Source organism: Sus scrofa, chromosome 15 (genome assembly GCF_054392235.1).
Source record: "Sus scrofa isolate SSC_HxYL_T2T_F1_AM1 chromosome 15, Sscrofa_HxYL_maternal_Yorkshire_Landrace_v2.0, whole genome shotgun sequence".
In the NCBI taxonomy this organism is placed as follows: domain Eukaryota; kingdom Metazoa; phylum Chordata; class Mammalia; order Artiodactyla; family Suidae; genus Sus; species Sus scrofa.
Genome location: NC_139397.1, coordinates 138,713,698 through 138,728,324, shown reverse-complemented (window position 1 = coordinate 138,728,324; position 14,627 = coordinate 138,713,698). Strand labels below are relative to the sequence as shown.

Sequence of the window (14,627 nt, the reverse complement as noted above, 5' to 3'; positions counted from 1 at the left end):
AGGAAAATAATTAGCAACATGCATTCCTATGCTTAAGGATTCTATCAATCCTATGTGTTAGGAGAAGATTTCTTCTCTTGGGATTAAGCCTATTCTTCCCTAGTGCACGCTGTCATTTCATTTTAGTTTGGCCAGGACCAAGTTTAAAGACAAATCCATGGTTCAACTTTAGACAAGGCCTTTTTCTCCTAGACTATCTGTATTCCCCTCAAGCTTGATTTTTATATACAGCTCCCATTTTTCCCTTGGATTTCATCTTGAATGCCATACAATATCTACAAAAAGGGGCAGGATCGAAATATCACAAGAACAAAGACAATGAGCCCTCCTTGGGTCAATGGTGGTATTAATATCTGCACTGCTACTTTACAAAATAGAGAATCATTTTATTTATCTGAAAGTGAGATTTCGCCTCATGTGACAAAACTGAACACCATGAGGATTCAATGAAATTGACTCTAACCTTTTTAAGACACAAGCAATACCCTCTTAAAGCTTTTATTTTCTTTTTCAGGGGGGCTGTCACCATGCCAAAATTGAAGCCAAGGAATCAGGTAATTACTCAGCTGGACAGCGACTCCTTCTGAAGCGCTATCTACAGCATTGCTTTATGAACATCTAATAACCTGTTCATGGCCTTTTCTGTCCCAATGTTGAAGATTTTGTTGAATCCAATGACAGGTTAAAAACCCTGATAGGTGATAGAAGAAGAAAATACCTCATTGATGCTTTTCAGCTAATTTAACAAAAACTTATCTAAGTTTCCTGGGACAAAATACCTTTGACTTGTCAAGAAAGGTATATAGAAGACACTTAAGTGGTAGATCAGAGTTAATAAATGCCATATGGGCAAACCTGAAATGCAATCATAGCAAATATGTAATGGAAGAGAATCTTGGGCAAGTGGTTTTAATTCTTAAAGCCTCAGGCTTTTTTTTTTTTTTTTTTTTAAGGCTGATCCTGTGGCATATGAAAATTCTCAGGCTGGGGGTCGAATCAGAGCCATAGCCACCATCCTACACCATAGCCATAGCAATGTAGGATCCGACCTGAACAGTAGCCTATGCCATAGCTTCTGGCAATGCCAGATCCTTAACCCACTGAGTGAGGCCAGGGATTGAACCCACAACCACACGGATACTAGTCGGGTTCTTAATGCACTGAGCCACAACAGGGACTCTCTTCAAGCCTCAGCTTTACCATCTCTTTAAAAAATCAACAGTGGGAAGTTCCTTTGTGGCACAGCAGGTTAAGGATCCGTCATTGCCCCAGCTGTGGTGCAGGCCATAACTGTGGCCCAGGAACTTCCACATGCCTTGGGTGCAACACCCCCGCCCCCCAAAAGTGGATGCCCTTTGTTCTACGAAAGAGCAGTGGCGACCACGTGTCTCCAGCACCAGAGGTCTTAGGAGCACAGGATGGAATCCACTTAACCCAATGTGATCCTTTCTACTGGATCTATTTTCTGATCTGTAAAATGGGCTGGCAGTAGTCGCTTCTCAGGATTGCTGGCGAGATTCAATGAGGTAAAACATGAAAAGCATCATATGGTGGAGAGCATATATACTAACAGCTCATTTTATATAAAACGGCTTATTATTATTTGAAATATTACTATGCCAATCTAATAAAATGATGAAAATGATACTAACCCATTGTTTTGAATAACAAATAAGATAACACAGAGGCCAAAACAAAAACAATAAAAAAGGTACAGCAGTGGGAGGAACAATTATGACTGTGATGAGAAAATGGTGAATATAACCATAAATTCTGCTGAACTACTTCAGACAGTCTGAGTCACCCCTCATATAGCAAATTATTTTTAAAAGCAATAAAACCTGTTGAGACTTCATCCAATGACAACAGTCCAATTAACATAAAATTTGGCAAGAGGTTTGGCATGCTTGAACATAGTTGCCTTCCAAAGAATTGTGGGTGAGACAAAATGTGTAACGTTAGGCGACCTCAAGCTCTGCCCCCTATGTAATGAGCATTTCTTCATCCTTCACCCCTTGAAGAGGCAGCCACTAATTTGGGATATCCCTTACAGGAGAGGCTTCCTCAGCCGGATGCTGATTGCCCAAAAGAATCTCACCCATCTGCACCTTCCCTTCCCTCCAACTCCCAACACCATCAGGAATTTTCCCTCTTTTCACCCACCCTCAACACTGGAGCCAGATCCAGCCTCTCCCATTATTACTTCTGCAGCGGAACACAGAGCAACTACTTTCCCTCCCTCTCGGTATCCCAGCCCCCACCCTCTCTCTGCCCCTTCTTCCTTCCCTCCCTTCCTCCTGAGAATGGCTTCTGTTCTTTCCACCAAGAACTGCCAGGAATGTACACACCGCCTCACTGATACGGATTACTCTCTGCATTGGTGCGTTGTGGACCTGGCCAGGAACCCACTGTTAAAAGCAAATAATGGAGTTCCCGTTGTGGTGCAGTGGGTTAAGAACCCAACTGCAGCAGCTCAGGTCACTCCTGGAGGCGAGGGTTCAGTCCCCAGTCTGGCGTAGTGGGTTAAAGGATCCGGCATTGCCACAGCTGTGGTGCAGGTCACGGGTGCTGCTCAGATTCAGTCCCTCCTGGGAACTTACATATGCCATGGGTACAGCCAGTTTAAAAAGAAAAAAAGCAAGTAACAGGTCACCAAAGCTTAGGGCAAGTGGCATACTCAAAGGTTGCTCTTTCCCCCTCTCAGGTAAAGACTTTATTTGCCCACTTTCTCACAAAAGACTGGCAATTCTACCTCACATGGGAAATCCTCTGAGCACTTGGAAATAAAGGCTCCAGAGTGAAACGTGACAACCCAAAATGACAAGCAGAGTCCCCAAACCACTGGCTCCCACAGGGTCTTCCTGGTTCCTCAGGAAAAGTGCCCCTCTCAGTGGACAAGATGACTGGCTATGAGCGGACTGCACAGTAGAAGATATTCTCAGGTTATTAAAAGTATTTTTGCATCATTTTTCCCACTCAATTACCATAGAAGTTTTTTTATTTATTTTTTATTTTTTTAGTATCTCAGAAAACAAATGACAGGAAACAAAACTCAAGCACTATGGATCTTGGGTGCATTTTCAGATCTTAGGAATAGAAGGAATGTTTCCCACTCTCTCTCTCTCCTCCTGGGACCCCAGATGCTCCAGGGGACATCACTGCTTTGCAGAAACGGAAGGATCTTCAGAAAGGAGGCAACTGTGCTAATACTCAGCTTTTTTGCAAGATGCCTCTGCTTTTGCAGATTCTCAGGCCATACTTTTAGGCATACGCTAGATTTCAGAAGAGGTCTGGCTGGGAGACAGGGATGAAGAAAGGAAAAAGTGGCTTGTAGTTTTAGAAAGCAAATAGTTGGGAAGAATTCAGGGCCAAATAATCCTAGTCATAAACTCAAGGGACCTCAGCGGTCCTTTAGGTGAGAGGCTTCAAACTAGGCCTCAAAACTTTGGACTTCAAGGATTCTTTGTTCAGTTGGCTTATAAAGCTTTTTAAATGTAAGCCTGTTAAAAAGTTGGGAGAAATTGGTGAGAGGATTAGGATGGCTGGGGAATAGAAGGACTGGAGCTCAACTTCCCTCCTAAAAACAACAAAATTCACAACTAAAAGCTGAGCAATCCCCACCCAAATGGACCGGAAACCTTAAAAAAGATACCCTACTCCAGAAGAAAAAGAGGAGGCCACATCAAGAGGTAGGAGGGGAGATTTCTTGATATAAACAACCCCATACCTCCCAGGTGGGAAGCTCCACAGACTGAAACTAACTGGTTCACAGAGAGAAACTCACCTACAGGAGAGTTCTGAGCCCCACATCAAACCCTCACGTGCGGGGATCTGGCGCTGGGAGAAAGAGCCCCTGGAGCATCTGGCATTGAAGGCCAGTGCGGCTTGTGCACAGGAGCTCCACAGGACTGGGGGAAACAGAGACCCCATTCTTAAAAGGCGCACATGGACTTTCACGTGCACTGGGTCCCAGGGCAGAGCGAGCTCTCCAGAGGAATCTGGGTCAAACCTGACTGCAGTTCTTGGAGGACATCCTGGGAAAACAGGGGTGAAGGTGGCTTGTTGTGAGAGAGGGACATTGAAGGCAAAGCTCTCGGGAATGTTCAGCAGCTGCCTTTCTCTGGAGGGGGCTGTTTTGGGAAAATCTGGCCCCACCCATCAGTCAGTGCTGAGAAGCCCCAGGGCAAACAACAATCCAGGTGGGATCACAGCCCCACCCCTCAGTAAACAGGCTCCCTAAAGACCCCTCAGGCACACAGCTGCTTCTAATCCCATCCAGAGACTAAGCCCCCCCCACCAGAGGGATTAGAATCAGCTCCACCCACCAGTGGGCAGGCATCAGCCCCTCCCATCAGGAAGCCTACAGCAAGCCCCCCATACCAACTTCAGCCACAAGGCGGGCAGACACCAGAAGTAACAGAGGCTACAACCCTATTATCTGTAAAAAGGTCACCACACCAAAAACCTATAAAAATGAAAAGACAGAGAACTGTAACTCAGATGAGGGAGAAAGGAAAAACCCCAGAAAATAAACTAAGTGAAGAGGAGATTCTTAGCCTCCAGGAAAAAGACTTCGGATTGTTCATGCTGAAGATGATGCAAGGCATTGGAAATAAACTGGAGGCAAAGATGGATAACTTACAGGCAACACTGACCAAAGAGATACAAGATATAAAACCTAAACAAGAAGAGATGCAAAATACAATAACTGAAATAAAAAATTCACTAGAAGCAGCCAACAGCAGATACAGGAGGCAGAAGAATGAATAAGCGAGGTGGAGGACAGTTTAGTGGAAATTATGGATGCAGAACAGAAGAGAAAAAAGATTGAAAACACTTGAAGAGAGTCTCAGAGAACTCTGGGACAACGTTAAACACGCCAACATCTATATTATAGGGGTGCCAGAAGGAGAAGAGAGAGAGAAGGGGACAGAAAACATAGTCCAAGAGATAATAGCCAAAAACTTCCCCAACATGGGAAAGGAACCACTCACTCAAATCCAGGAAGTACCATATAAAACAAATCCAAGGAGGAAGACACCAAAACACATATTAATCAAACTAACCAAAATGAAAGACAGAGAAAATCTTGAAAGCAGCTAGGGAAAAGACACAAGTAACATACAAGGGAACTACAATAAGGTTATCAGCAGATTTTTCAGCAGAAACTCTGCAGGCCAGAAGGGAGTGGCGTGATATACTTAATGTGATGAAAGACAAAAGCCTCCAACCAAGATTACCTTACCCAGCAAGGCTCTCATTCAGATTTGAAGGAGAAATCAAAACCTTCACAGATAAGCAAAAGTTGAGAGAATTCAGCAACGCTAAACCAGCCTTACAACAAATACTAAAGGAACTTCTCTAGGCAGAAAAGACAGCAACAGGAAACAAAAATTCCACAAATGACAAGGCTCACCAGTAAAGGTATATATACAGTAAAGACACGAAACCATCCATGCACAATTATACCACCAAAATCAGAAATCATGAGAGGAGGTGGGTACAAAAGCAGGACACTGGAGATGAACTTGCAATTAAGAGAACAGCAACTTAAAACAATCTCATATACATATAGACTCTTATATCAAAACTTCAGAATAACTGCAATCCAAAAATCTACAAGTGATACACAAACAAGGACTCTCGGGAGAAGAAATATATCTCATAGTAAATAAGTGCATAATCCACCATGAAGTGGGTCATTTCACATCATTCTTGGAATGCTGAAGTCTTCTTAGAACTGATTCTTGGGGGAAAAAATATAATTGTAATGTGTACATGTAAGGATAACCTGATCCCTTTGCTATACAGTGGGAAAAAAAAACAAAAAAACAAAAAGAACTGATTCTGATTCCCTCTCCATCAAAGAAGTTATGATAATTATAATTCAATAATGCAACTGTAAAATTAAACAATACAGCTCTACAATTGTATTATTATTATCCATTTCTCTTCATGGTACAATGTAAGGTCTATAATGTCTTGTTTATCACATCACCTAGAATGGTGTAATGCCTATACTGAAGAATCAATAAGATCTAACAAATTGTGAGGACACATTTATATAGTTACACTGTTTTTTAACCAATTTATGCATTTTATATTTTACTTATTTTCAGAGTGTATTATTTTTGTTATTCTTCCCAGTTAAGCTATTCTTTTTATTATGCTATCTAAAATATTTAATGGTATATAAGGCTTTCTTCTTTATAAATTTTAGTTGCATAATATACACAATTTTAATAAAATGCTAATTTTTAAAGAAAAATTGAAATGTAATAGATAATACTAAACAGTAAAGATGAAAGCCATACAAAATGGGATAAAGTATAGAATAAATTTCCTATTTTTCTCAGCATAAAAAAAAAAAGTTGGGAGAAATTGGCACAACATTGTAAATCAAGTACATTTTAATAAAACATAAAGTTTGTTGTTTTTTTTTTTTTGTTTTTTTTTTTTTTTGCTTTTTAGGGCCGCACCCGAGGCATATAGAGGTTCCCAGCCTAGGGGTCTAATCAGAGCTACAGCTGCCAGCCTACACCACAGCCACATGGGATCTGGGCTGTGTCTGCAACCTACACCACAGCTCACAGCAACACTGGATCCTTAACCCACTGAGCAAGGCCAGGGATTGAACCTGCAACCTCATGGTTCCCAGTTGGATTCATTTCTGCTATGCTACAACGGAAACTCCAAAAAAATAAACAATTTAAAAAAAGAAAGCAACTAAAAATTATTGACTCAGACTCCTGCAGAAAAAATATAAAAATGTATTAAAATGAAGAAACTAGATTTCATATAAAAAACAGATCTGACAGGTCTGGCCTGTTTTTTCCTCACAGGCATAGATGAGGGGCAGCCATCTCCAGTGTCCGTAGGTGCAAACTCCCTGCCTCCCCCAGCACTTTAATGCTTTATTGCTCTTCCCCTCCATTCGGGGACATTTGTGCTCCTGATCAAGTCCCCTCTCACTTGTTATACAAATGAGAAAAATAAAACCCTGGGGCACAGCCAGAGCAGAGCTGCCCAGCACCTGACTCCTTCACACACAGTGAAACCCTTCTGAAGCTCCGTTTGCAGGGCAGAATCTTGAGTTAGGGAGACAGCCCTGCTGGCAGCCTTGCCCCTGACGCCCCCTTTCCCCACTCAGCAATCCTGACTTTAGAATTGGTTGACCTTTGAGACTCTTTGGCCTTCTGCAGCTGATCAGTAGGCATCGTCATGCTTATAGCGACCTGCAGTCTTCCTATGCTCCAGGCACACCCTGTAAGAGTTCCTGATGACTCTGGGAGACGCAGGTCATTAACACCATCTTACAGGCTCAGGACCAGGAGACAGGGTCAAGTGCACTGGCTGAGCTGCACATGAACCCAGGCCTAGCTGGTTCCAGGGCCGGGAGGCTCACAGCACAGCCCAGCTGCCTTGCAAATGGCCACCATCTCCGCCAATTAAAAACAAACAAACAAACAAATCAGAACTTATTTGCTACTGAATAAAGTTAAAAAATAGTGTCCCAAACAAAACGTCAGAAGGGGTTCCGCCACTCCACCTGGAGTTGTCCCTGGGATTTGTGTATACACCAGCTGCCCCGTAACACTAGAAGCTCCCTCACAGAAGCTGCCCCGCCTTAGGTGCTTCTGGGTCTCCAATGGGTACGGAGCAGTCACACTTAATTCCACCTGATGTTATCAGTCAACAGCTCTTAACTTTCAGTTTTTGATCAACTTTTATTAAAATGGGGCCTCTTGGGAGAAGGCATTTTTTGTCCCTGCATTGGTTCTCAGAAAGTTCCTTTCTCTATACTTCATGTCTCCCCTCTCCCAGTCTTATCCGCCCATAGCTCCTGCCCGTTCTGCTTCTTTTTCTTTTTTTTTTCTTTTTCTTTTCTTTTTTTTTTTTTTTTTTTGTCTTTTTAGAGGCACACCCACGGCATATGCAAGTTCTCAGGCTAGGAGTCAAATTGGAGCTGTAGCTGCCAGCCTACACCACAGTTACAGCAATGTGGGATCCAAGCCTCTCCTGTGACCTACACCACAGCTCACGGCAATGCTAGATCCTTAACCCACAGAGCGAGGCCAAGGATCGAACTCCCCATCCTCATGGATGCTAGTCAGGTTCGTTACTGCTGAGCCAAGATGGGAAGTCCTCTTTCCAGAGCTTTTTAATTTTACAGTAAATCAGGTAAAAATTCAAACCTAAGTGATTTTAGAAAGGAGCATAGGTGCAGAATACTTGAATTCCAAAGCAGGGTGGCTGTTGTAGAAGTCACACTGGTTCCCAAGTAATAATGGTACTTACAACCCATATGATCATCAGTCTTCTGGACAAATAAGGGTCAATATTCCAGTGAGTGAATGGAAGGAACGTGATGTAGAACACTTCTTGACCCAAAGCGGCTGAAAATCTGAATAGGTAATAGTAGAAATAATTCTTCACAACGTACTTCTGTACATAAGCCTAAAAGACAAAAGTTAGAACACTCTGTGAGTTCACTGGACAGATCATTAAAGGCCAAGTTTTAAAAACCTCCATCTAGGAGTTCCTGTCGTGGCGCAGTGGTTAACGAATCCGACTAGGAACCATGAGGTTGCGGGTTCGGTCCCTGCCCTTGCTCAGTGGGTTAAGGATCCGGCGTTGCCGTGAGCTGTGGTGTAGGTTGCAGATGAGGCTCGGATCCCACGTTGCTGTGGCTCTGGCGTAGGCCAGTGGCTACAGCTCCGATTCGACCCCTAGCCTGGGAACCTCCATATGCTGCGGGAGCGGCCCAAGAAATAGGAACAACAACAACAACAACAACAAAAAGACAAAAGACAAAAATAAATAAATAAATAAAATAAAATAAAATAAAAACCTCCATCTATGATTTTCACAAGGTTTCAACTATCCAGGTGCTGCCTGCTCTCTCCTTATATAATTACAGTATCATTATTATCAGCCTACAGTGATACTGAACATCTATCAACCCTGATGTGTCCATATAAACACAGATGATGTTTGTTTTTCATATCGTCATACAATTATATAAGTAACATCCCAGACAGAAATATCAAGGGGAGACACACCAAAAAAGCCTCCTGTGTATACAGAAGGCTGGAAACTCAAGGGAGGTGAGCTCTGTCAGGACACCATGCAGGTCCAGGGCTGTGGTAGGCAGAAGAATGACCCCAAAGACATCCACATCCTTATCCTTAGAATCTGCAAATATGTTACCTTACATGGCAAAAAGGGCTTTGCAGATGTGATTAATGATTTCAAGATCAAGGGCTTACCCTGGGATCATGTGAGAAGGTTCAATGTAATCAAAAAGATACTTAAAAAATAGGAGACAGAGAGTCAGGCATCAGAAAGCAATTTGAAGATGCTACGCAGATGGCTTTGAAGATGGAAGAAGGAGCCAGGAGTCAAGGAGTGCAGGCAGCCTCGAAGAGCTGGAAAAAGTGAGAAAAAGGATTCTCTCCTTGAGCTCTGCGGATGCCTTGATTTTAGCCAAAAAATAACTATTTTGCTCTTATAACCTCCACATATTCTGTATCCACAGGATAAATTTGTGTTGTTGTTTTAAGCCACTAAGTTTGTGGTAATTTGTTGCAGCAACAAGGGATTTTTTTTAAAAGTCTTTGAATTAGCTTTTTTTCTTTTTTTCTTTCTTTCTTTTTTTTTTTTGGCTGCGCCCATGGCATATGAAAGTTCTCAGGCCGGGGATCAAACCCATGCCACAGCAGTGATCATGCCAGCTCCTTAACCTACAAGGGCACCAGGGAACTCCCAGTGTGAAGACTTTAGAAAAATAACTTGATGACTGTTTGTAATTTCCTTTTTAAATGGGATTAATCAAGTCAACCCACCACAGCAATGATATAAGAAACACAGCAAGTACACAGGGGGCCTGCTAAAATGCACTCCCATTGTCTATCACCTCTTCCACCCTATTATCCTGGTAGTAGGCAGGGAGGGGGGGGGAAGAGATTTAAGGGTATTAAAACAGGCATAAGCAGACAATCTATTTAAAAATATGGTGTATGTCCTGAAATGATGGTATCATAGTCCTGAGTAAAAGACAAAAGCTTTGTCACCCTGTTAAATGAATCTAAAAAGCAGAGGTTTAAAGCTATTGATGGTAGACATAAACTTCCTAAAAGTAAAATCGAAGTAAAATGCCAATACAGAAAATGAAGAGGAAAAGAGGCAGTCCTGCCACAGGGGTGACTATGTCAAGGATCTTGTAGGTCTGGATTTTTGGTTTGTTTTTACACAATGTCGAATGTTGGGGAAATTCAGAGAATAAGCTGTGTGCCCTTATTCTGCAAATATTCATTCTGTGCCTAGGATGACTCAGAACTTGGGCTGGGTGCCAAGAATATTCAGATGAGCCAAGTGTGACGCCTGGCTTCAAGGAGCTCTTTTCTGGTGGGGGTGGCTGGGTACCAAAAAGTATAATTTGAGGGAATTAATTTTTAAAAGACCAATATTGTATTTGAAGCCTTGAAAAAGGCCAGGAGTGCATTTTTTACCTAAGCAGGGGAAAAAAATGACCTTGGGGAAATTGCAAGAATATCAGTTGTACCTGGCACTGCTGGCTACCTACCAAGTATGCATGGCTTGCTTTCTGGTCTCTACAAGGCTCCCAGTTTTATTCCAGCATCTTTCCCTCCCCCACAGAGCCCTGTGACTCAGGGGGAAGCTGATACTGCCCATAGCTCCAGAGGTATATTCGGATTTGTGTAAACCAGTCATGGCAAGTTAAAAAATCAATCTCAAGCCAAGCAGTGCATGGTGCTACCTCAGAGAAAGTTACTAGTCAGGGGTGAGCATATAACGTTGCCTAAAGTTCATCTCTCTAGGGATAAACTTTACTTCTAAGTGAATTCAAAGGAGAAAGAATGTATCCATCCCAAAGAGGATATATAGTAATACATAAAATGAATTAAAAAGGGAAGTTTCACCTCTTTGCCAAGATATTATGGCTGGATTTACAAAACATGACCAAGGGATTGTGAAGAATAAATAAGTGACAAACTCTTCCCTCCTACCTTCTCCCCATCTCTCATTATTTAAGCTAAGGACTCATCTTTGCAAATTCTGTTTTAGAAATATAACATCCAAGAGTCCCCATGGTGGCTCAGCAGTTAACGAATCTGACTAGCATTCTTGAGGACACAGGTTCGATCCCTGGCCCTACTCAGTGTGTTAAGGATCTGGTGTTGCATTGCTGTGGTGAACGCCAGCGCCACAGCTCCAATTCGACCCCTAGCCTGGGAAACTCCATATACCACAAGTGTGGCCCTAAAAAGTAAAATAGATAGATAGATAGATAGATAGATAGATAGATAGATAGATAGACAGACAGACAGACAGATGGATAAACATCCAACAGGCCTGACCTTGGGGCAAACCCTGTGAAAAGACCCTTTTTATATAAAGATTAGTTATTTAAATACCAGCTATCAGGCACACCTGATGATCTGACCTGCTTTGAAAGTTTATGAAAAAACTTCTGCAAAACTTTGACAAGGGTCAAACCCCTTTCATGTGTCAATTCCTGGTACCCAAGAATTATATTGATAGGAATAGAGTAGGGTGGTTACCCAGGTATTTGTAGAAGTCCCAGTAGGGGACCATAAATAGAGAGGGAAATCTAGGGAACTTTTAGAGTCCACTGTTAAGTTAATAATCACTCTAAAAAGCCATCAGAATGTCACAGAACAAAGCAGGCTTGCTTAACTATAAAACCATAAATAAAGCACTATGCCTCGGGTCACTAAGTGAAAGATAAGATAGGGCCTGTGTTCATGTTCAGCAAGATAATGATCCTTAGGACCAAGGAGAGGAATTTAAGGGAAGGATGACATTCCAAAGTAGGAGACCCTCGTTATACAGAAACCTCAGACGATTCGACACATTTTAGCATCTGTTACGACCCTTCCACTGATCTGAATAAGTACCATGACAGTCCTAGTTTGACCTCATAGGGTCAAATATTCTCTCACCCAACACAAAAGAGGAGCTAGTGATGTACGCCTGATGTCTACTTGAAGAATGAGGAAGGCGGTCTTTTCCCACTCTCCAATTTCCTTGGATTATAAAAATGTAGCCCACCTGATCCTTGGGGCAGAGCCTCTTCTCCTGCCCACTAGGATGCCTCACAATCATCCTATCCTCATAAATCTATTTCTTGCCTATCACTTTGTCTTTCACTAAATTCCTTTTGTGCTGAGATGCAAAGAACCGGAGCCTCCGTAAGTCCAGACACTTAGTGATTCTAATTGAAAACAACGTGGGTTCAAGTTCCAGTCTGGGTTCTGGCTGGGTTCAATTCAGAGGTGTTTTGATTTCAATATGACTTTATAAATACTCAGCAACAAGCATTTTCCTACCCTAAGACTTGTCTGAGACCAAGTTCAATATCTTCATTCTAGCAAATAATTGAAAAGATTGTCAAAGATGACAGGAAACGGCTTTAGTGTTACATATTACTAATTAGTATCTTCAGGCATACTTTTCAAATCTCTTAAGAACTCCCTTTTTTTGAGTGAAGAGCTAAATATTCTCTAAATCTTCTCAGAAACAAAAAAGCAAAGAATAGTCAAAGTGCATTTTAGATTACATCTCTGTATATGTAAATAAATAAGTTGAGAGCCAATATTTGCCTCCGAATTCCTGGGAATTGTATGTACTGTCAATAAAGTGGTTGAATAGTTGTCTTTTCAGAACAAAAACCTAAGTTTCCCTTGTAGGAAATCTTAGTGTGTCTCACTTCAAGCTCTCTTTGGAAATAAGACTTTTCAGTTCCAGGATTATGTGTTGGTCCCACTGGGAACAATTAGAAGGAGAAGAAACTGGGGTTAGAAATAAAAATGGTAGCAGAGAGAAGAGAGAAAACTGAGAGACAGTCCCCAACCTCCCCATTTCCCACCTGATCATCCACTCCCCGGAGCCCCCCCTGGAGCCCAGTCACTGTCTCCGCAGCAACAGCCACCCCCTCCCAGCAAGAGGCTAGGGCCTGGTTTATTCCAAATTTTATCACCTCTTTTTAATTAAAAAAAAAAAAAAAAAAAACTGAGAGGCAGGAAACCAAATCCCGGAACAAAACACCTACATTCTATAGAATTGGCGACACACAAGTGCTGAGCTCCCAGGCAGAGGGCCATGTTTCTGGGGCACAGAAGGCAATGATTATCAGTTGATTTTTAGGCCAAAAGAAAAAAAAATCAGGAAAGCAGTGAACATTCAGGTGGGTGGAGAACTACTTTTAGAAATAAAATACCTCTTAGCATGCCAATCATCTGCCGCAAAGCCGAAGAAGTTTCTAGTAGACAAGGGATGCTAGGATGGAAATTACCTCTATATCCATTATTACTAACTGTGAAGTATCACTGACATTTGTCCATTTTATTTATTTTTCTGAAAGTTAAAAAACAAAATGTTTTTGCAGGTAGGGGGAAAAAAAACATCATCTCAGTTTTGCAATGCTTGCTTTCCTTTATGGTTATAAATTCCTCAAATGCACATCCCCCTAAAATGGGGTTTGGAGTAACTTAATGTTTGAGTGGGAGAAAGACTGCTCTATTTTGCTGATACCTGAGCATTCTGTGTCTTCTGCAAGGCTGCCTTCAAGGCATAAATAAATGAAGACGGAGTGGGAGCTATACATATCAACAGAGTGATGAAAGCAAAGAATGCTGTGAATATGTAATTTCTTGACTTAGCTCTGCCCCCAAACACCTGAATGTTTTTTTGTTTTGTTTTCTAAGCACACAGAGAGGAGTCCTAAATGCAGAGGAACTACGGCCAGGTCAGCGCCACTGGCTGTAATAAGGTCTGACCCAGACAGCAGAGGCGCGAAAGTCCAGCAGACTTGGCAGCTGGCCCGGCTTTTGAGCTTTCAAAGGAGGAACACAAGAAACAGCTTTTAGCCAAAACAATGCGTGACCTTGGGAAAGTCAATTTGCCTGGAAAGGATGGCGTAGTATTAGTTCAGGTGGCTTTTAAAATACAAAACCAAAATTTAAGTAGGGAAAGGCCTATTAAATAGACTGTTACCCAGGACCCATTATATAAAATGACATAAGTTTGAAAGTCTGCACTAATTGGTTGAACGTGAGGAGGGGCCCAGGGAACCTCTGTTTCAGGCCGGACACCCCCCCGCCCCCCAATCCCAAAGTTTTCTCTGGATTATCCCTTCAGAGCAGTTCAATAATCAGTTTGAAAACCGCTGACCTTAGTCTCTGCCAGACCTCACATACCACCTTTCTGTGACTATCCTTTGGCCTTGAACAAGCTATAGGCCTTCTGACCTTGAGGTCTTTAAAGGACTTGATAAACCCTGGACCAGTATCATTGCAAAGTCGTATTATGTATCTCCATTTTTTCTGATTAGAGCTGTAAATATGTGCTCTTCCAAAGGTCAAGTCTGAGATATTTTCCTATCTCAACAGGGCCGGAAGCGGTCCACTTTAATTGGAAGCAGTAGAAGATCATTCTTTCTGGCTGGGAGAGATCAGATTTGTACAGGGATCGGCACAGTTTTACTTAAAAATCATCTTAAGACTCCAAGACACACCACCAACAGCAGCAGCATTTCCTTCACCTCGGCTTTGCTTTAAAGAATATTTGCAGAGCAATGAGAA

The 14,627-nt window shown here is 42.2% G+C and overlaps 1 protein-coding gene across 2 annotated transcripts in view; it reads right to left on the bottom strand.

Moving 5' to 3' along the window:
- SGPP2 (sphingosine-1-phosphate phosphatase 2) overlaps nt 1-14,627 on the bottom strand; it is a 144,441-nt gene that overhangs the window by 83,072 nt on the left and 46,742 nt on the right. For both annotated transcript variants that reach the window (XM_021074877.2, XM_021074876.2), the window contains exon 2: nt 8,299-8,457. In XM_021074877.2, coding sequence (XP_020930536.2) covers nt 8,299-8,457 — 159 coding nt within the window. The remainder of the gene's footprint in view (nt 1-8,298; nt 8,458-14,627) is intronic.